Consider the following 17,339-nt stretch of genomic DNA (forward strand, 5'->3'; position numbering starts at 1 on the left):
TTTAAGATTCAAATTTATTTATTATCAGATCACACTTAAAAATAATAATAATAATAATAAATATAAATAAATAATCTAATTTTACAAAATCACAAATTACCTAGGTAAATAAATATTATATGAGAAATCAAAGGCTAAAATTTAAAAATAAAAAAATCTCAAATTAAATATTTCCAGTATGGCTTCGAAACCGATTAAAATCCGCTGGATTAGAACCAGTTCTCAGCCATACTGAAAAATTATGTATAGCATTGTACTAGTCAATTTCCCACGAATAATTAAAAAAAAACAATTAAATTAATACCAGTTTTTCTCGGTACTTCGGCCATTCGGGGATAACAAAACTGGTTTTAATCTTTTTTTTCCATTACTGTCCGATGTCTATAATACGATGCGAAAAAGAACTATTAAAATTATAAATCACTAGGTATAGTTTCTTTTGTTGTAAATAAAATCTATATCTGATTTAAAACGAGATTTCCCAAATACACAATAATGATAATTTTACATAAAAACTTAAAATGCAATCTTTTACAAGCTTTAATAATATTTACATATTTAGTTACAGCTTTACTTTTCTGTCATTTTAAATAAACTTAGACAGCATAATGTTGAATAATAGGGACAGTGCCCCCAGCATTTAGGTGCTCTGTATTCAAATGGTAAGTAGGGGGCTGAAAATTAGCCTAAAACCATCCCTATACCAAAATTCAGAAATATAATAACAAAAAATTACAGCTGTAAATAAATATAAAATGTGATTCCCAGTATGGCTACGCAACTGATTAATATCCGCTGGATTTAAAATCGGTTGTCAGTCATATTGAAAAATCATGTATGGCATCGTATTACAGAAATTTTTTCCACGACTATTAAAAAAAATCCTACAATTGATGACAGTTTTACTCTCATAATGTATCATTTCAATGTCCGCAGAACAATGTCTATAATACGATGCCTTAAAAATAACTATTCCATTATTACAATAAAACATCATTTCCAGTCGAGGAGTCTCTGGGGGCCAACAAAATAAAACTGGCGGCCTCTAAGAACTTGCGAGGATAGTTTTATGCCACTGGAATTCCTTCCCCACCACCAGCACCCTTAAAAATAATTGTTTTATGGTTGAAAAAAAAAATAAAAGTATTTTTATCAGGGTTGGCAATCCGCCGAATTTTTGGGTCAGATTCGGATTCTTACAAAAATCCACCAAAAAATAAAGCGGATTAATCCGTGGATTATGGTTTCTTTTTTTTTGTTGCGGATTTCGGATTCTAGCAATATTCTAAAGGGTATTTAAATTTTTATAAATAAAAAATTTTGCCCCTACAGCGGACATTTTCTAACATTTACTTAACCTAACCTAACCTAAACTACGCACGAAAAGCTACTATAAAAATAAAATACCAAAAAATCTTGGGATAATACCTACCCACCATATCACTTTACCAAGACATAACCCTACTCTATCTCTTATGTCGCGCATATGACATGACAGCAGAAGTAGGGAACTTTTTATGACGCCTTGCTGAGCCAAGATTCAAACTCCCCGACGACGACAAGCGGATGCGCTACTTTGTAAGTCGCGGGTTATTGAAACGGGAAGGCATACCTTTATGAAAGCCTAGTTTCTAATGGCCTATGGGCGCCTAGTAGAAACTTTCTACCTGGTCAGCGGCGGCTGCTTGTGGTTTGTTCATTTGTTTGCCCAGGTATTCCCAATTATGAACCATCAACTTCTGCACTGCTAGTAGAGCTTCATACCTAAATATCAAGTATAAAAATAGAGGTGGTATGAGCTGTATGTAACTCTGCCCACAGAGACCCTGTCCCGATTTTGTATTGGGTCTTTGAAATCGGCTAACAGCGTCAGAAATATAAACTCAGCAGAGTCCCTACAAATGAACAGAAAGAAATTAGCTATCAAACGAAAAGGGTCTCTACCACTTGGGTCAGGTAGTTGTCCTGGATCATACATCTATACTTATACATTTATTATGTAAATATCAGGAATCATAAGGGATAAGACGATGTATGAATATCTAAATATCAGGTATCTTAAGGGATAAACTTGCTGTTTTTTAATAATATCAAAAAAGGTAGTCCAGCATTGTAGCCAAAACATTACTTTCTTACCTAACATTAGGGTCAGCATGGGAGAGAAGGGTCATGACCAGAGTCTTGCCACCCAGCTGTTCTAGCACGTGCTTCCCGCGCGAATAATGACGCACATATTCACCTTAATAAATACCATACTGAATTATATAGGGATATTAAGGGATAAGACAATGGTCGATAAATTTATATATATTCCCAATCAGCGTTGCGGAGCCGTTTGATTTTGGTAGAATACAATTAGTGGGTGAAACGTTTGGACACTCAACTTTATGACGAACCAATTTCAATAAATGCCCCCAAAGTTGGTTAGCTAACGATTAAGAAAGTGATATTAAAAAACTTTGGGGACTACCTATTAAAATAAACAAAACAGCCCAATGTCCCCTCCTTCCCTGGAATGTATTCATATCTTATTACACCCGTCTGTCTGCTAGTCTTTCTAACATAATTGTTACCTAGATCAAAGCAAGCCACACAGAGAATGAGAGGGTCTTGAACAGTTTCCAACAGGTTCAACAGAATTTTCAACAATTCATAGTTCTTGTCATTCAGCTTGTGCGCATTTTCTCTCCAGAATCGTTCAGATCTAGGCAAATAATGGGTATACAATATGTGGATATTTTAACAAGGGAAAATTTGTCAGGTACTGTAATACTCACAGCTGGCTAAAATAAAGATGCCCCCCATCCTTTCCCTCCTACTGGATGAAAACAAACTGGCCAATAATTGAAATCCACATTAGCAACCCAAATTGACGTGTAACTACAATATATATTTATAGCTTCTAAGTAGACCTAGGGGAAATATCTAAAGGGATTTGAAGACAAGAACTTGGTGTACATCCCCCAAATTTGATAAAAAAAATTACCTAATGCGCATTTTATATCATTTAGTCGAATAGTTTGTAGCATCCAATCAAAACTAAAGAAACGTTACCATAGTATTTTACGATTAAGAATATACATTACATCCTGTGGGACAAATGGCAAACAAATAGTAGAAGCGCAACTACACAATAGTTTACCTATGTACAGGCGACCATTCCAGCCTGCCAGATTTGATTTCTGTCACATATTCATCGTAGCTTGAAAGATCCTAATAAGCAATATATTATAATATAGAGAATAGTTATTTATAACATCGTAATAAACAACTTTTAAATGAAAAACAGCTTGGTTAGCCAGGACAAACTTACATAACTACGATTTCTAAATTATGACAAGAGTTACAGAAATTGTAATGCAAAGCTTGAAATCGATAGGACGATTCTAACAATCAATCCAAGATATTGCAGATAGGTGTGACTGTGCATTTCTTACCAGAAAAATATTAAACAAATGTCTTAACAAGTTTCAACAATAAGATTATATAATTTTTGGTAACCGTATTATTCACAGGCCGATGAACCCTCCCTCCCTCCCCGAGCATGAAGACAAACCTGAACACTGGATTCCATCTTCTCCATAAGAAACTGGATATCATCAGTAATATCCTCATCCTCCAGCTTTCTCTGCTCTAGAAGTTCCAGCTGTTTCATTACCTGAATAATATATGTATAATATATATAAACTCATTATTTTAGTACTGGGTAGTTAAAAAAAATAATGCCGGTCAAAGATATAGGTAAATAAATCATTTTCCCATCAAAAACTCAAACCATTAAAGGTTCTATCTCTAAGATTTCAAGTTCTTACAGGATTTAAATTGTTTCCGATTGTTTTTTTTTTTACATTTTTTAATTTCCTATCCCAGTCATGTTTATTGATTATGAGCCATACTACTTTATTGGTCCTTTTATCTACCTTGCATTGATACATGCTGATACAGTTCTCCTTTTTGATTTCTCTTTCTTCTGGTTTTTCAATGAGGTTTCTGAATACCGCCAGAATAATTCTACTCACCTTAAATAGAAATTTAGGTATTTTTTTACAAGGAATAGTTATTTCTCGCATCGTATTATAAAAAGCTTTCCGCGAGTATAGAATGTACAATTATGAGATTAAAACTATTTTTTTTTAGCCCCGAGGTGCCGAAGGCACCGGCTAAAAAATCTGGTTTTAATCTTATGATTGTACATTTTTATATTCGTAGAAAGCTGGATATAATACGATGCTAGACATAGTTTTTTCGTATGGATGAGAACCGGTTCCTATCCACCGGATTCGAATTAATACGAGAAAAAATTTTCCATAACCCAGAGATAAGTCAATGATACACTTTATATAATAGTTAAAAAAATAAAATCACCCTTCTTTAGATTAAGTTTATTGGATTAAAAGCTTGGACACTCACCAGTCAATCAAAATTAAATTGAAGTACCCAAAGTTTTAGAGCCAATGAATATGATTAGGTGGTTATGAAACTTTGGGTATGAGTGTTATTTACAGTACAATGTCCCCATCTTCCTAGGTTTGTATGGCCGAAAATGATGTACATCCCCGATGTTAATACACAAAATTACCCCTTCTGTAGATTACAATTAGTGGTTGAAACGTTTAGACCCTCAACTTAATAATCCAATCCATCAAAATTCAATAAAACTCCCCAAACGAATAAGAAGACGTTATTTAAAACTTTGGGGACCAGTATAATAAACAGCCATCGTCCCCTTCTCTATCTGAGTTATAGATTTTATTTGTAAGAAAGAAAGAAAGTTATTACCTTTTCTTTCTGAGCATCACTGAGGATATCTGCTAGAATAGGAATCACACCATATTTGTTCAACCTGTAAGAATTACAAATCATAATGAATAGGTAACTATAAGATTAAAACCAGTTTTGTTGTCCCCAGGGGACCGAATTGTTAATGTTTTTCATTCTTTTCAGTGTTTTTCAAAGAGAAAAAAACAAACTTAAAAAACAATGAGAATTTTTTTTTGAAATATTGAACATACTTAGCCGCCAGATCTGGAGAGAAACTGATCATCCACAGACAGAAGGTCAACTGATATTGGATCTATAAATAAGATAATTGATACATTACTACTTGAATGTTGCACCAGATTTGCTTGTACTATACGATACCTCCTCCCCCCTCCTACAGGATGAGCGAAATAAATTGAGGGCAAAATATCCACGTATTCTAGATCCATTTATAATGAATATAATTAGGAAATAAAGCTTCAAGTATCTAAATAGGATCCAATTATGAAAATCGGCAAAGATTCAGGGATCTAAAGGGATAAGACAATGCCCGAAAAATTCATGATACACAAAAGTATTTTATCTGTATATTATAATTAGAGATCTAAAGGGATAGGACAATGGCCGATAAATTGATCTACTTTCCCAATTATGATACACATAATTATTTAGTCTGTAGATTATAATTCAAGGTTGAAACGTTTGGACACTAAACTTAATGAATCAACCAATCAAAAGTTAGGCAACTGATAAACTCCGCCTACCTGGAAGTTTACTTTACCAGAGAGGACACTAACAATTGTTTCGACTCCTCCCACTCCCGCGAAAGCTCTTCTATAGTCCTCAATTCTGTTATTGTAAGGTTAACATTAAAACTTTGTGCAGTAAAATGGCTTTAAATTTGATAAAAGAAATTTCGGATATGAGTTCTAGAATCTTTTAAAGATTTCTAACTCTCTAAAATGTCAGTTTAAGATGATTATAGGTAACTTTTTTGTTATTGTAGCTGGAGGCTTCAAATTTAGAGTAATGGATTTACTTGTGGAAGTCATTCAGTTATGGAGATGCGATCCCCAAATTTCAAAATTCTTTGAACGTACGACCAAGACTTTCACAGAAATGCTTCGCATCTAGTCCACTTACCTATGTTTACTATAAATTTTACACCATATAAAAGTTGGTTCTGAATATTTGATTGACATGCCATGGTAATTATCGAGCGCAACTCAGGCACGAGATACAATTACTCTAGCTAGCCCTAAGGCACTTTTTATATGTTTTTACGTATTTATTAGCCTATCCTTACCAATATAATACCTTATATGGGTAACGCTAGCCTAATCATGGTAAACTGTATGTGATTGAATATTGTTATGTGCTTATTAAAACATTATGTTTATTGTTAAAGTAACCATGTAACCATTTTGTACTAGTATGTATGCCTACAACCATAGTTTGATTTACGTCACAAGTTTAACATACAAACACTTTATTAAACAGACAAGGGCTTAGATCCTTATTAATAGTTGTTGTTATAACTTGCACCTCTTAAATTAGCTCAGTTATTCATTAACTCTCAAACCATCAAGTTCTTCTGGCTTTAAAGGTAATGACTTAGTTGTTTGGCATGCATTGTAGTTTAAATTTAGGACCCTCAGTACTTAGCATGAATTGAGCTTGGGTCTTATGTTAGAGATCCAACACTTAGCACAATTCAATGCTTTGGACTTAGGGCATTTTCTGTCCTACACTACTTATGATTATTATCACTTATCCTGTAAATACTTTCATACTTAACTTATTCACTTGTAATGTAAATACACTTTATAAAACCATCTTCCTTCTTAAGTGCTTAATATACTTATATGATATAGATTGAACACCATAACCAGCCATTTATTCTTAGTTTAAAGCAATATAATACCTCGCGTGGGTCTTTGTTGAGCTACCACGGGCTCAACCAAATTCGTATTATACTTGTGGGAGTAAAGGGAAAAGCATTCTAAATTGACGAACCGACGATGAGAATGTCTATGTGTATTGCAGTAAAAGTAGGATTTTTAGTAGTACTCATAGAAGAGCGATCTCCATACCATAACATTGGACAAGTGCCCCATTTGCACTACCAGTTATATCCTGCAGGAATCCTTTAAGTTTAAATAGATATAAGTTTAAATGTCGTCTTTTCCTGAGCATCATTTGAAGACATCTGGCCACAGATTGTACGTAGTTATTCTTCTAAATTAAAAATATTTATCGCATCGTATCTTTCCTTGGGTATTAAAAAAATCAAGATTAAAACTGATAGGTAGGTATTAATTCAATGATTTTTATTTTAATATTCGTGGAAAAATATCTGCTATACGTGATTTTTCAGTATGGCTGAGAACCGGCTCTAATCCTGTGGATATTGATCGGTTTCGAATCCCTACTGGAACTTATTTCACAAGATTATTTGAGATTATTTGTACGCGAATACGTATCAAACGAGATACGTTGAAATACGTAGACAAGCAAAGTATGAGATCAATCCTATAGCCTTTTCCAATTACATGGCTTCTTAACAGATTAATATCCGCTGAATTAAAACTGGTTTTAATCTTATGATTTATCATTTTTATATCCTCGGAACATATGGAAATATTAATACGATCTATAAAGATCATCTATATTTTTGTGACAACTTTGTAGGTATTTGATGCATGTTTATGTTTATGTTTATATAATTCTCATGGCCCCTACTGGAGCATATCGAGAATATTAGGGCATCATCAAAACATGTTAATTTTATCACAGATATAAGTACAACTAATAGAATATTCTTCACATTAACGGTTTTGTTAAAAGTCTTTAAAGTTTATCATATTCTTTCTTGAAAATGTACAGGTTTCTTGCAGCTTTTACGTTACTGGTTTATTTTCTGTGAGAAAAATCTTACCGGCATTTTCATTTGATCCTTCAGCCAGAGTAGGAAATGCTGTAGATCTTGCCCCTTAAATAAAAAAAATAATGATGAACTAAACATAATTTGTCCATAAAGAGTAAAATTACGAAAACTTTGAGAAAAAAGGATGACAATATCTAAATCTATAAGTAGCAAAGCAAAAATTATGGAGTTGACAAACGAAGTACCTAAGTTTTAAGAATCAATAGGTAATCAAGAAAAAGAGAACACACAAAAACTCAAAATATAAAATAGCAGCAAAGACAATTAATAAATCCATTTCATTAGCTTATGAATTAACTAATCTGTTAATATGACCCTACCTGCATAGGTTCAGGTGACCAGCATGCCATCTTGGCAATAACTCTAGCCTATGAACCTACCTGCATAGGTTCAGGTAACCAGCATGCCGTCTTGGCAATAACTCTAGCTATGACCCTTACTGCATAAATTCAGGTGACCAGCATGCCATCTTGGCAATAACTCTAGCTGTGACCCTACCTGCATTGGTTCAGGTGACCAGCATGCCATCTTGGCAATAACTCTAGTTATGACCCTACCTATATAGGTTCAGGTGACCAGCACATCATCTTGGCAATAACTCTAGCCTATGACCCTACCTGCATAGGTTCAGGTGACCAGCACATCATCTTGGCAATAACTATAGCCTATGACCCTACCTGCATAGGTTCAGGTGACCAGCATGCCATCTTGGCAATAACTCTAGCTGTCATATTCTGGATGAAAGGGTCAGGTCTGATCACAATTATCAATTATACTTATGATCTTTTAAAAAGATTGGGAACTTTTCTTGAACCTTAATTGGTGGATTGAAGCTAAGAGTGCCTCAACTTTTTAGCCAATGAAGGATATGTACTTTAGGTACTACTTAAACTTCCCTTTGAATAATCTTGCTGTTAACAAAGTAATTTTAGTAGTGAAGCTACTCAATTATTTATTTGTCCGTCTGTCAGTCAGTCTATAACACTATGGAATGGAGGAAATACTTTTTACTTGACTATTGTTAAGCCTAGACTTCTGATTTTTCTTGACAACATTCCCAGCAACATTATGGAGCATATTTGAGTATTAAACATCCATCCTCTCTTAAGCAGCTTTTTAGCCGCGTTTTAACTTTTTAAAAATAGTATGATTGATAATTTCCTGTTGAGGAGGTTTAGAAATTGTGCCCACACAGATTCCTTGCGCTTCCTGGCATACTCGCGGAAGATTCCAACTCGGTTTTTCTTCTCCTGCAATTAAGAAAATATGATGCTAGAGGCATGTTTGGGGACTTGATAGAAGGAGGGATTGGTGGGGATAATAAATCCACCCTTTAATTTAAATTTTACTTTTAAAAAGCAAGACTAAAAATATTTTTTTAAGGGAGGCTGTTTTTTTCACTCGGGACAAGGGTGGAGATACCTTATATTTAAATTCCCTGGACCAAAAAGAACCTTCACTGTTAAAGAAAACCATGTAGGTCTAGCGATTTGTTAAAAGCTTTTCTTTCTTTCTAATTCTTTGATGCACAGTGTTTCATGGGACCCCTATGTAGATCCACACTCCATGAAGTTTTATAAATGTTGGAATAATCAAATAGCTACCTACATAGTAAAATATTCAAATAGTAGGTAGCTAACAATAACTAACATATGAGAAACCATCTTTATAAATTTGGATAGCATGTATGAAGGAAGAAATTTATATAGAATACGTAGATATGTTGACAGGAGAAAATTTGTCGTCAATGTAGGTTGCAATAATAAACCTCATTGATGGTCCGTTCGTTGATCCAGTAGAAGAGGATATGGGGCAAGAGGAGCATTATTTTAGCCAGCTGCTTAAATCACTCTATTAGAGTACATGACAATCTGGTGCAACATCCAAGTAATAATATATCGATTAAACGTGGCTTACCTGTAAGAAATCATCCACCAGAGTAAGAAGATATTGGATTGTTTGATCCTTGGAAATATGTCCCAGCAGGCTGTAGAAGGTTTTGGCAGACTGCAAGGGATTCTCTTGGACAATTGTTTCTCTGAGTTTTTAAATATTTTATTAGCTTTCCCCCCAAATTTAATAATGGAATTTTACACACTACAACCATTTTACGAATTTTTAGTGCTAGTGCAGCTGTTTAACCGGGAGGTGTAATAATATTTTATGGACAGCTTTCCACGGATGTTAAATGAAAAAATATATGATAAAAACAGTCTTTATAGCCACATCGGACCGAAGGGCCGGGCTAACATTTTCATGAATTTATACTAATATTAGGTATGAAAAATTATCAAACATACGATGCTAAACATGGCTAAGTGCCGGTTCTAATCCAGCGGATATCTAATCAGTTTCGAATCCATACTGGAAAGTGTAATAAAATTCCTAGTATTGACATCAGCCGCATCGTATCTGGATATAAAGGAAAAATCTTCCTGGGAGATCATCTGAGACCTAAAAAAAGGGTTAGGTTAAGTAAATGGATGTAAAGTATAGGTGGATATTATGTGAGGGGAAATATTGTCGACAATTCAACTTGCTAATATGAATATAGTTTATTGGTCAGTTTGTTAATCCTGTAGGAGGGGAGTGGATGGGGTAAATTGATTGAAAGGGGGGAATCGTTAATTTAGCCCGCTGCAAGTTTCACTTTATTCTAGGGGCACCTGAGAGAAGGGAAATGCAAACATCTTCTTTCAATTTAAGTTTGAAAATTAAAAATTTTCATGAGAAGGTGTAGATACCCTCCTCCAAAATGGTTATAAACCTTTCCTTGACCTATATGAGAAACTTCATTGTAAAGGAGGACCTTATCGGTTCAGCAGTTAAGATATCCTTCGCTACACACACAGACATCCTGTTACTTTTACATTAGGATAAGAAGCAAAGATATCAGCAAGTAACTTAAATCTCTTACAAGACTATTAAATAACTTGTATCTTTGATATTTATGTATCTGAATGATATTTGAGATATTGAATTTTGTAAAAGGAATAAATATTTGTCCTTCAACAAAAAAGATATAGAAGATCTAGATGGCCAATCTGGCCCCAGAATTCGTCAAACCTAAAAAGGGTAGGTATTCCTAGCAGACGAACCCTTTTGTTTAATTATAGTAATACCTAAGTAATGGTTCATTCAAAAAAACACTATCGAAGAAATTTTTGGACGGCATGATTTCCCGAAAGCTAGCTTTATCTTAAGAAATCGACTTTTCATAGAGGACTTGTTATATTATGTCATATGCTTTACTTTGTACGAGCGACGAAATTTTTATTCACAATATATTCCAGCTTTATATCTTCAAACGCAGACGGGATAATCACATATCCCCCCATAGCGCTACGGACTGACAGACATAGTGAGTCATACTGCAGCTCTGCTACTAAAAATAGTAGAAATACAAGAACACTTTACATTCTTGCATACAAAAATGGATAGGTATAGAATATACATGGATATAATGACAGGGGAAAACTGTCGTCAATTTAAGTTGCGACCATGGAACTCATTTTTTGGTCAGGTCGGTCATCCAGTAGGAGGGGAGAGATTGTGTAAAGGGAATAATCGTCATTTTAGCCCGCTGCAAGTTTCACTTGAATTCTACATGACAATTTGGTGTAACATCCAAGTAATAATAAATCCATTCCTACAAACTCCCAACAACAAATTCACCAACAAACAAGGATATTTGAATGTTATTTGATGAATAAATGTATGAATAGACTTACAGGGAGTGGGAGATAACGAACAATTCATTTAATAAATTTGTGCAGGAAGGATTAAAATTAATGGCTAAAAAGCAGGGTGTCGGAGCCGTATAATTTTGATGCGGCTCCGGCTCCTACCTTAAAATTAATATATCAATTTTTTTCATTATTGAATTTAATAAAATAAAATAAATAATATAAAATATTTTGCTTTTATTAGATTAAAGCTATATAAAAGTAGAAGGATGTATGTATTTGTTAAGTAACAATAGTTTTGTTAGTTTATTATATGGAAATAGACCGTTGCCTTATTATATAATTACTTTAAAAAATCATTTTTAGCTAATCCGGAGCCGGAGCCGTTTTTAACGAAAAATACGGCTCCGGATCCGGCTCCGACTCCACCAAAAATGTTGCCGCTCCCGGCTCCGGCTCCGAAACACTGCTAAAAAGTTTGCACATTACTACCAATTAAAATTCAATTTGGTACCTACCCAAATTTTTTTTTATCTCTAAATGAGATTACTAAAGATTGGGAACCAGTGTAGTTTTCAGTCCAATGTCACCTCCCTTCCTCCCTGAGACTAGGTGAATATGGTCAGTGTGGACAGAGAAAGTTGGAAATTGTTGTTTGTTATGGACAAAGTTTGGCTTAATAAATTGTTTGCATATATTTTTAGTCATCGAGAGAGGGAGGGGACATTGTGCTGTTTATTACAGTAGTCCCCAAAGTTTTTTATAATAACTTTGAGGACTTTAGGTATTGTCCAAACGTTTCAATCACTAATTGTAATCTAATGAAGGGGTGATTTTGTGTATCAATTTATCGGCCATTGTATTATCCTTTGGGGTCCCTGATCTTTAATAGCGAAACTTCAAAGTCTATAAAAAAAATCACGAAACCTAGCAAGCCAACTTATTTTCAGTTATGACGAAGTGACATACATAGGGACCGACGGACATACCCTAGTTATAGATTATCTGCGCTACTAATGCATACTTACTGGAGATAGCTTTGCCAGTTGATCTTCTGTGCCCTCACCTCCAGCACCTTCTGCTGGAAGGTAGACGTGGCAGCTATCATCTCACCTAGAAATGAATATATGTGTGGATATATTGACAGGGGAAATATTTTGTCGTCAATTTAGGCTACAATAGTTCTCATTTTTTGGCCAGTTATCCATCCAGTAAGAGGGAAGGGGAAAGGACAATTTTAATACTGAAGGTGAAAATTTTTAGATTAAAACCAGTTTTGTTAACTTTTTTATTTTTTCCCCCTAATATTCGGGGAAAATTCTGTAGGTGATACGATACATAGTTTTTCAGTACGGCTGAGAACCGGTTCTAATCCAGTGGGTGTTAATAGATTTCGCAACTATGCTAAAAAAATCTTACTTGTTTTCTCAATGTCCTCGGGGAAGCTTCGCATCGCCATCCCCTCCATTTTGTTCACCTGGAATCACAAGAAATAAATAAATAAAAAACTTAAATCACAATAATTAGCTCTTGAAAATGCTTTTTTTTGGATCATAAATTGGCTAAAATCTAACAATCATTTTAATATATATATAATAATAAATCATATTCAATAAATACCACCGATAAAACTTTAAATTACATATTTTAAAAATAAATAATAAAAGAAAACCTTTTTAACATTCATACAATAAATAATCACATAAAGACAAAACTTTTAAAAATTCTAGATTCTTTTAACACTAAGCCTCGTTTAATTTGCTATTTAAGTTTATCGTTGAAAGCATAAAATATTTAAAGTCAGATCTCTGAAGTTTAATATGTACAATATTCAACTAAATAATATAAATAAAGGCTCAACTAATCACTAGTAAAAATCACCAGAGCAAAATAAAGAAAAAGATCAAATTAAGGGACAATGAGATCTGGGCCATTCCAAGTTTTCTCACCCAATGCATTTTTCCCCACGTGTGGTACATATTTTTCCCACAGGGTACACGCGGTTTCCCACGGTGAACACTTTTTTTTTACACACGCTAACATTTCAAACAAACATTCATACTGCCATGTGTCTTTCTTGTTAAAATTAAAAGTTATTAATACTAAATTTTTTGATTTGTACGTGTTAAGATTATTTAAATTGAAAATAGCTGGTTTGTAGGTTTGTATCTGTACAGTACGCTTAACTAAAATACTTGTACCATGCATTGATAACAATATAGCCACTTAATTTTCAAGAAAACTTAACATATTACTATTATTATTATGAAACAGCGATAAAAGAAACAAGACTAATAATGTAACAGCACTGTGATATTGTGCCGTCCCAGGAAAAAAAATTATAGTTTATTATAGCGCCGCTAGGCGTCTCCATTTTGAATTTAATGCCTCGAGTCTCTGGGGTAGAATTCTGCAAGTGTGGAGGCGGGGATACGTTTCAACATCTCCCTGGGGAAGATTCTCAACAGTTGCCAGCCAATGTCAAGAGATTCGAAAACAGTTCTGAAAACAAAATTTTATTTAAAACCATTACATAAGGCTTTTTAAAATTAGTAACAATAGTAAACTAAAATCAGGATGAAATAATATATGTCAGTTTGTCTGACATACGGAATGGGTACTCAAGAAAACTGAAACTATAATGTTAATATGCATGCAGACTAAATTATTTTTGAGAATACAACATTCTGAGTAATATTAAAAGCACCACGCTTAATTGTACCAATGTACGTACACGAACTTATTGATGGATTGAAATGAGCCGCTAAAAGATTTCTCTTGTTTATAAACAAAGTATTATATATTATACTAGCGGCTTCGCCCCTAGCCTCTAGGGGCTTCACCCTATATAGTTATGGAAAGTCAACCCCTCTTAATAGAAATATTCAAAAAAATTATTCTTTGTTTCATTACTCTGTGGTAAAATTAAACCCAGGTTGTGTGCTTTATGCACAAAAAATTTGATTTGTACAAAGGGGGGAGGCGGATGTGCCACTTTTTGAAACCAAAACTAAAAGTCAACAAAGGAACTCAACTAAAAAAAAAGAGTTACAAGTCTGAGATTTTGCATGGCAGTTGCTTTATAGAGGTACAATATGGAACTGTGAAGAAACGGCGGCGCAACCGCCGAAAACCGCCGTTTCCCGCCGAATTTTTTTTTGCAATTTCTCGGCGGTTTTCGGCGGATGCGCCGCCGTTTCTTCACTGTTCCATATTGTAACCCTATAAAGCAACTGCCATGCAAAATCTCAGACCTGTAACTCTTTTTTAGTTGAGTTCCTTTGACTTTTAGTTTTGGTTTAAAAAAGTAGCACATCCGCCTCCCCCCTTTAACCCAATTTGTTTGCCGTATACACAAAAATTTCAATTCGTAAAAATTAAACCTAGGTTGTTCGCATACACAAAAATTTAAATTAAAAAAAAATATTTTTTTTTTTTTTGGGGGGGGGATTCATGGGGGCTTCGCCCCATGTTGCACTGGGGTCCCCCCACCCCAATTACTGGTTTTTGTTTACAAAAATTTTAAAAATTAAAAATTTTGGAAGTGGGGATTTTTTTATTTTTGGGGGGGTTGGGGTGTCCCACCCCCCAATAAAATAGCTTAAAACCACCAGAGGACCAGTAGGTATATTCCCAGAAGGGTAGAGCCCAATTTTATCAGCAGTTACTGAGATTTTACAAAAAATGTAAAAAAAAATTCTTTGGGGGGTAGGGTTTTTTTTATTTTTTGGGGGGTTGGGGGTGTCCCACCCCCCAAGAAAATACCACCTAAAATACCTAAAAATACCACAGGTCCAGTAGGTATATTCCCTGAAGAGTAGAATCCGATCGGTTCAGTGGTTACTGAGATCTTAAGGGACAGACAGACAGACGGACAGACAGACAGACGGACAGACAGACAGACAGACAGACGGACAGACATCAAGCTACTTTGTATTATAGATAGTATTATATATACCTATTTTCATAGCTGCCCTGGGAGATGAAGGTCTTCTCGAACTTGGAGAGGAATTCCAGGTAGAGCAGATCATCCGGTGTCAGAGCCTCCTCTCCAACAACAGCCTTCATGGCCTGCACGTCCTTACCTGGAAAAATAGATTAATGGTTATAGGATATACGTGGATATATTAGCTTAAACTTAATTTAGCTTATCCATGTGGACCTCATTCATTTTCATCCAGCAGTAAGGTATGGGGTAACGGAGGTGGATGGGGGATTTAAGCAGCTGCTAGCATCACTTTATCAGAGTTCATGAAAATTATGTTCATGAAAATAATATATCGATTTATGCCCAAAGATAATTAAAGATAAAACTTTGGGTACCAGTGCAGTGTAATTTACAGTCCAATATATCTCCTCTCTCCCTGTCCCACACCTCAAAATGTCTATTTTAAATTGGTCTAAATAGTATTTAATAAATGGTACGTTTTTACGATATAAGCAAAGCATTTGATAAAAGTAAAAACCAAGCCATACTGAAAAATCATGAATCATATCGTATTTCAGATAAAAGTTTGGGTATTTGGTAGTAATCCCCGTTTTGTTTGCCGGCGCCTTGCCCTTCAGTCCCTCGGGGCCAACATAACTTCCTTACCAATAGCATAGCAAGCATACAGCTGGTTAGATACGTCAGAGTGGTCCTTTCTGGTCATGCCCTCGCCAATAGCAGACTTCATCAATCTTGACAAGGAGGGTAACACGTTGATGGGTGGGTATACCTAAGTATTAAAAAAACTTATTAGCTTATTGTATGTACCTATAGGGAAAAAAAATTTGTTTTGTTTATTTTGCATTAGGAATAGGTGTCGGGAATGGAGAAGGAACTTTTTTAGGAGCTATATCTCCTCTCTTTAAAGAACCTAGAGAAAGCCTTCCATAGACCAATGTCAAACTTCTTTGAAAATTGTAGAACCACCAGTCCAGCCTTTACATACAGAATGACATCCTGTCACTTAAGTACAAAGCTTTGGCATTTCACAAAAAAAATTTTTTTTACCTGTCTGTTATGAAGCTGTCTATCAACGTAGATTTGTCCCTCAGTAATATAACCAGTCAAGTCAGGAATGGGATGGGTGATATCATCGTTAGGCATAGTCAGAATTGGAATCTAAACAAATACAAATGGATAAATAATCACCAATCACCAAACATTTAAAGTGCCACTAGAGGCCTCTAGGGGCGTAGCCGCTAGTACATGGATATTGTGACAGGGAAATTTTCGTCGCCACTATACCATTACCCATCAGCTATATATTAGTCAGTCCGTTCCTCCATGGTCGGGGGAGGGGATGGGGTAAAGTCATAAGAGGGGATGGGGGTAAAGTCATAAGAGGGGATGGGGGTAAAGTCATAAGAGGGGATGGGGGTAAAGTCATAAGAGGGGATGGGGGTAAAGTCAAAAGAGGGGATGGGGGTAAAGTCATAAGAGGGGATGGGGGTAAAGTCATAAGAGGGGATGGGGGTAAAGTCATAAGAGGGGATGAGGGTAAAGTCATAAGAGGGGATAGGGGTAAAGTCATAAGAGGGGATGGGGGTAAAGTCGTAAGAGGGGATGGGGGTAAAGTCGATGACGGGTAAATAAAATCTGAAATATAAATGACGCAAGTGAGTACAAAATACAGGGTGGGCCACATAAATCCGGACTTTTTTCAAACGGCCATAGCACCAAAACTACTTGACCAATCAGGACGTTTAACCGCACTATGAAAAGCTTAGATAATTACCCATTTGTCTATACAAATTTTTGGACGATGGAGGACGTGTACTCCGAGCTAACAGCGCTTATATTCAACATGGCAGATTTGAAATGCGCTGATAGTTTACCCTGGATTCTCGACTTGTGCCCACTAAATCTGATCTCAGCTTATTTGTCGCTGAGATAGACTAATGAAACTTGCTGGAAGTTTTGCTAGATACTTCATGAAGACACTAGAAAAGACTAGAAG

At 35.1% G+C, this 17,339-nt stretch overlaps 2 protein-coding genes across 7 annotated transcripts in view; both read right to left on the bottom strand.

The window, feature by feature from the left end:
• VhaSFD (V-type proton ATPase subunit VhaSFD) lies at positions 1–12,941 on the bottom strand. 4 transcript variants are annotated; one of them, XR_013883995.1, is made up of 19 exons: positions 12,814–12,941; positions 12,423–12,507; positions 10,098–10,162; positions 9,626–9,750; positions 8,870–8,958; positions 8,386–8,461; positions 7,700–7,753; positions 6,950–6,999; positions 5,526–5,610; positions 5,013–5,074; positions 4,780–4,843; positions 3,921–4,019; positions 3,557–3,658; positions 3,143–3,213; positions 2,574–2,704; positions 2,137–2,239; positions 1,668–1,764; positions 737–1,103; positions 1–538 (listed from the first exon to the last, which is right to left on the bottom strand). XR_013883995.1 is itself a non-coding variant. In XM_080176900.1 (18 exons), the coding sequence occupies exons 1-18, from the start codon at positions 12,860–12,862 to the stop codon at positions 1,068–1,070; spliced, it is 1,443 nt and encodes a 480-aa protein (XP_080033026.1). In that variant the 5' UTR covers positions 12,863–12,941; the 3' UTR covers positions 1–1,067. The 4 variants fall into 4 exon arrangements, 2 of the variants coding, with proteins under 2 accessions (XP_080033026.1, XP_080033027.1); XR_013883996.1 differs by having other exon boundaries at positions 1,613–1,764; XM_080176900.1 differs by having other exon boundaries at positions 1–1,103.
• Vha55 (V-type proton ATPase subunit Vha55) overlaps positions 12,873–17,339 on the bottom strand; it is a 16,038-nt gene continuing 11,571 nt past the window's right edge. The window contains exons 10-14 of one of the 3 annotated variants that reach the window (XR_013883994.1): positions 16,391–16,501; positions 15,989–16,112; positions 15,353–15,479; positions 13,596–13,896; positions 12,873–13,142 (exon numbers count right to left, since the gene is read on the bottom strand). Coding sequence is in view for 1 of the 3 variants with exons in the window: in XM_080176899.1 (XP_080033025.1) it covers positions 13,776–13,896; positions 15,353–15,479; positions 15,989–16,112; positions 16,391–16,501 (483 nt within the window). In the remaining 2 variants the exon portion in view is untranslated. The other 2 variants (XR_013883993.1, XM_080176899.1) reach the window with 2 other exon arrangements.

Source organism: Acartia tonsa, chromosome 11 (assembly GCF_053477335.1).
Source record: "Acartia tonsa isolate MP-2025a chromosome 11, ASM5347733v1, whole genome shotgun sequence".
Lineage (NCBI taxonomy): Eukaryota > Metazoa > Arthropoda > Copepoda > Calanoida > Acartiidae > Acartia > Acartia tonsa.

Excerpts from the sequence above, each read along its gene's own strand:
- VhaSFD (XM_080176900.1), bottom strand. The coding sequence starts at position 12,862 with ATGGAGGGGATGGCGATGCGAAGCTTCCCCGAGGACATTGAGAAAACA. Across the intron at positions 4,844-5,012 it reads TCTCCAGATCTGGCGGCTAA|GTTGAACAAATATGGTGTGA; the intron begins GTATGTTCAATA and ends TAATTCTTACAG. Across the intron at positions 2,705-3,142 it reads GAATGGTCGCCTGTACATAG|ATCTGAACGATTCTGGAGAG; the intron begins GTAAACTATTGT and ends TTATTTGCCTAG.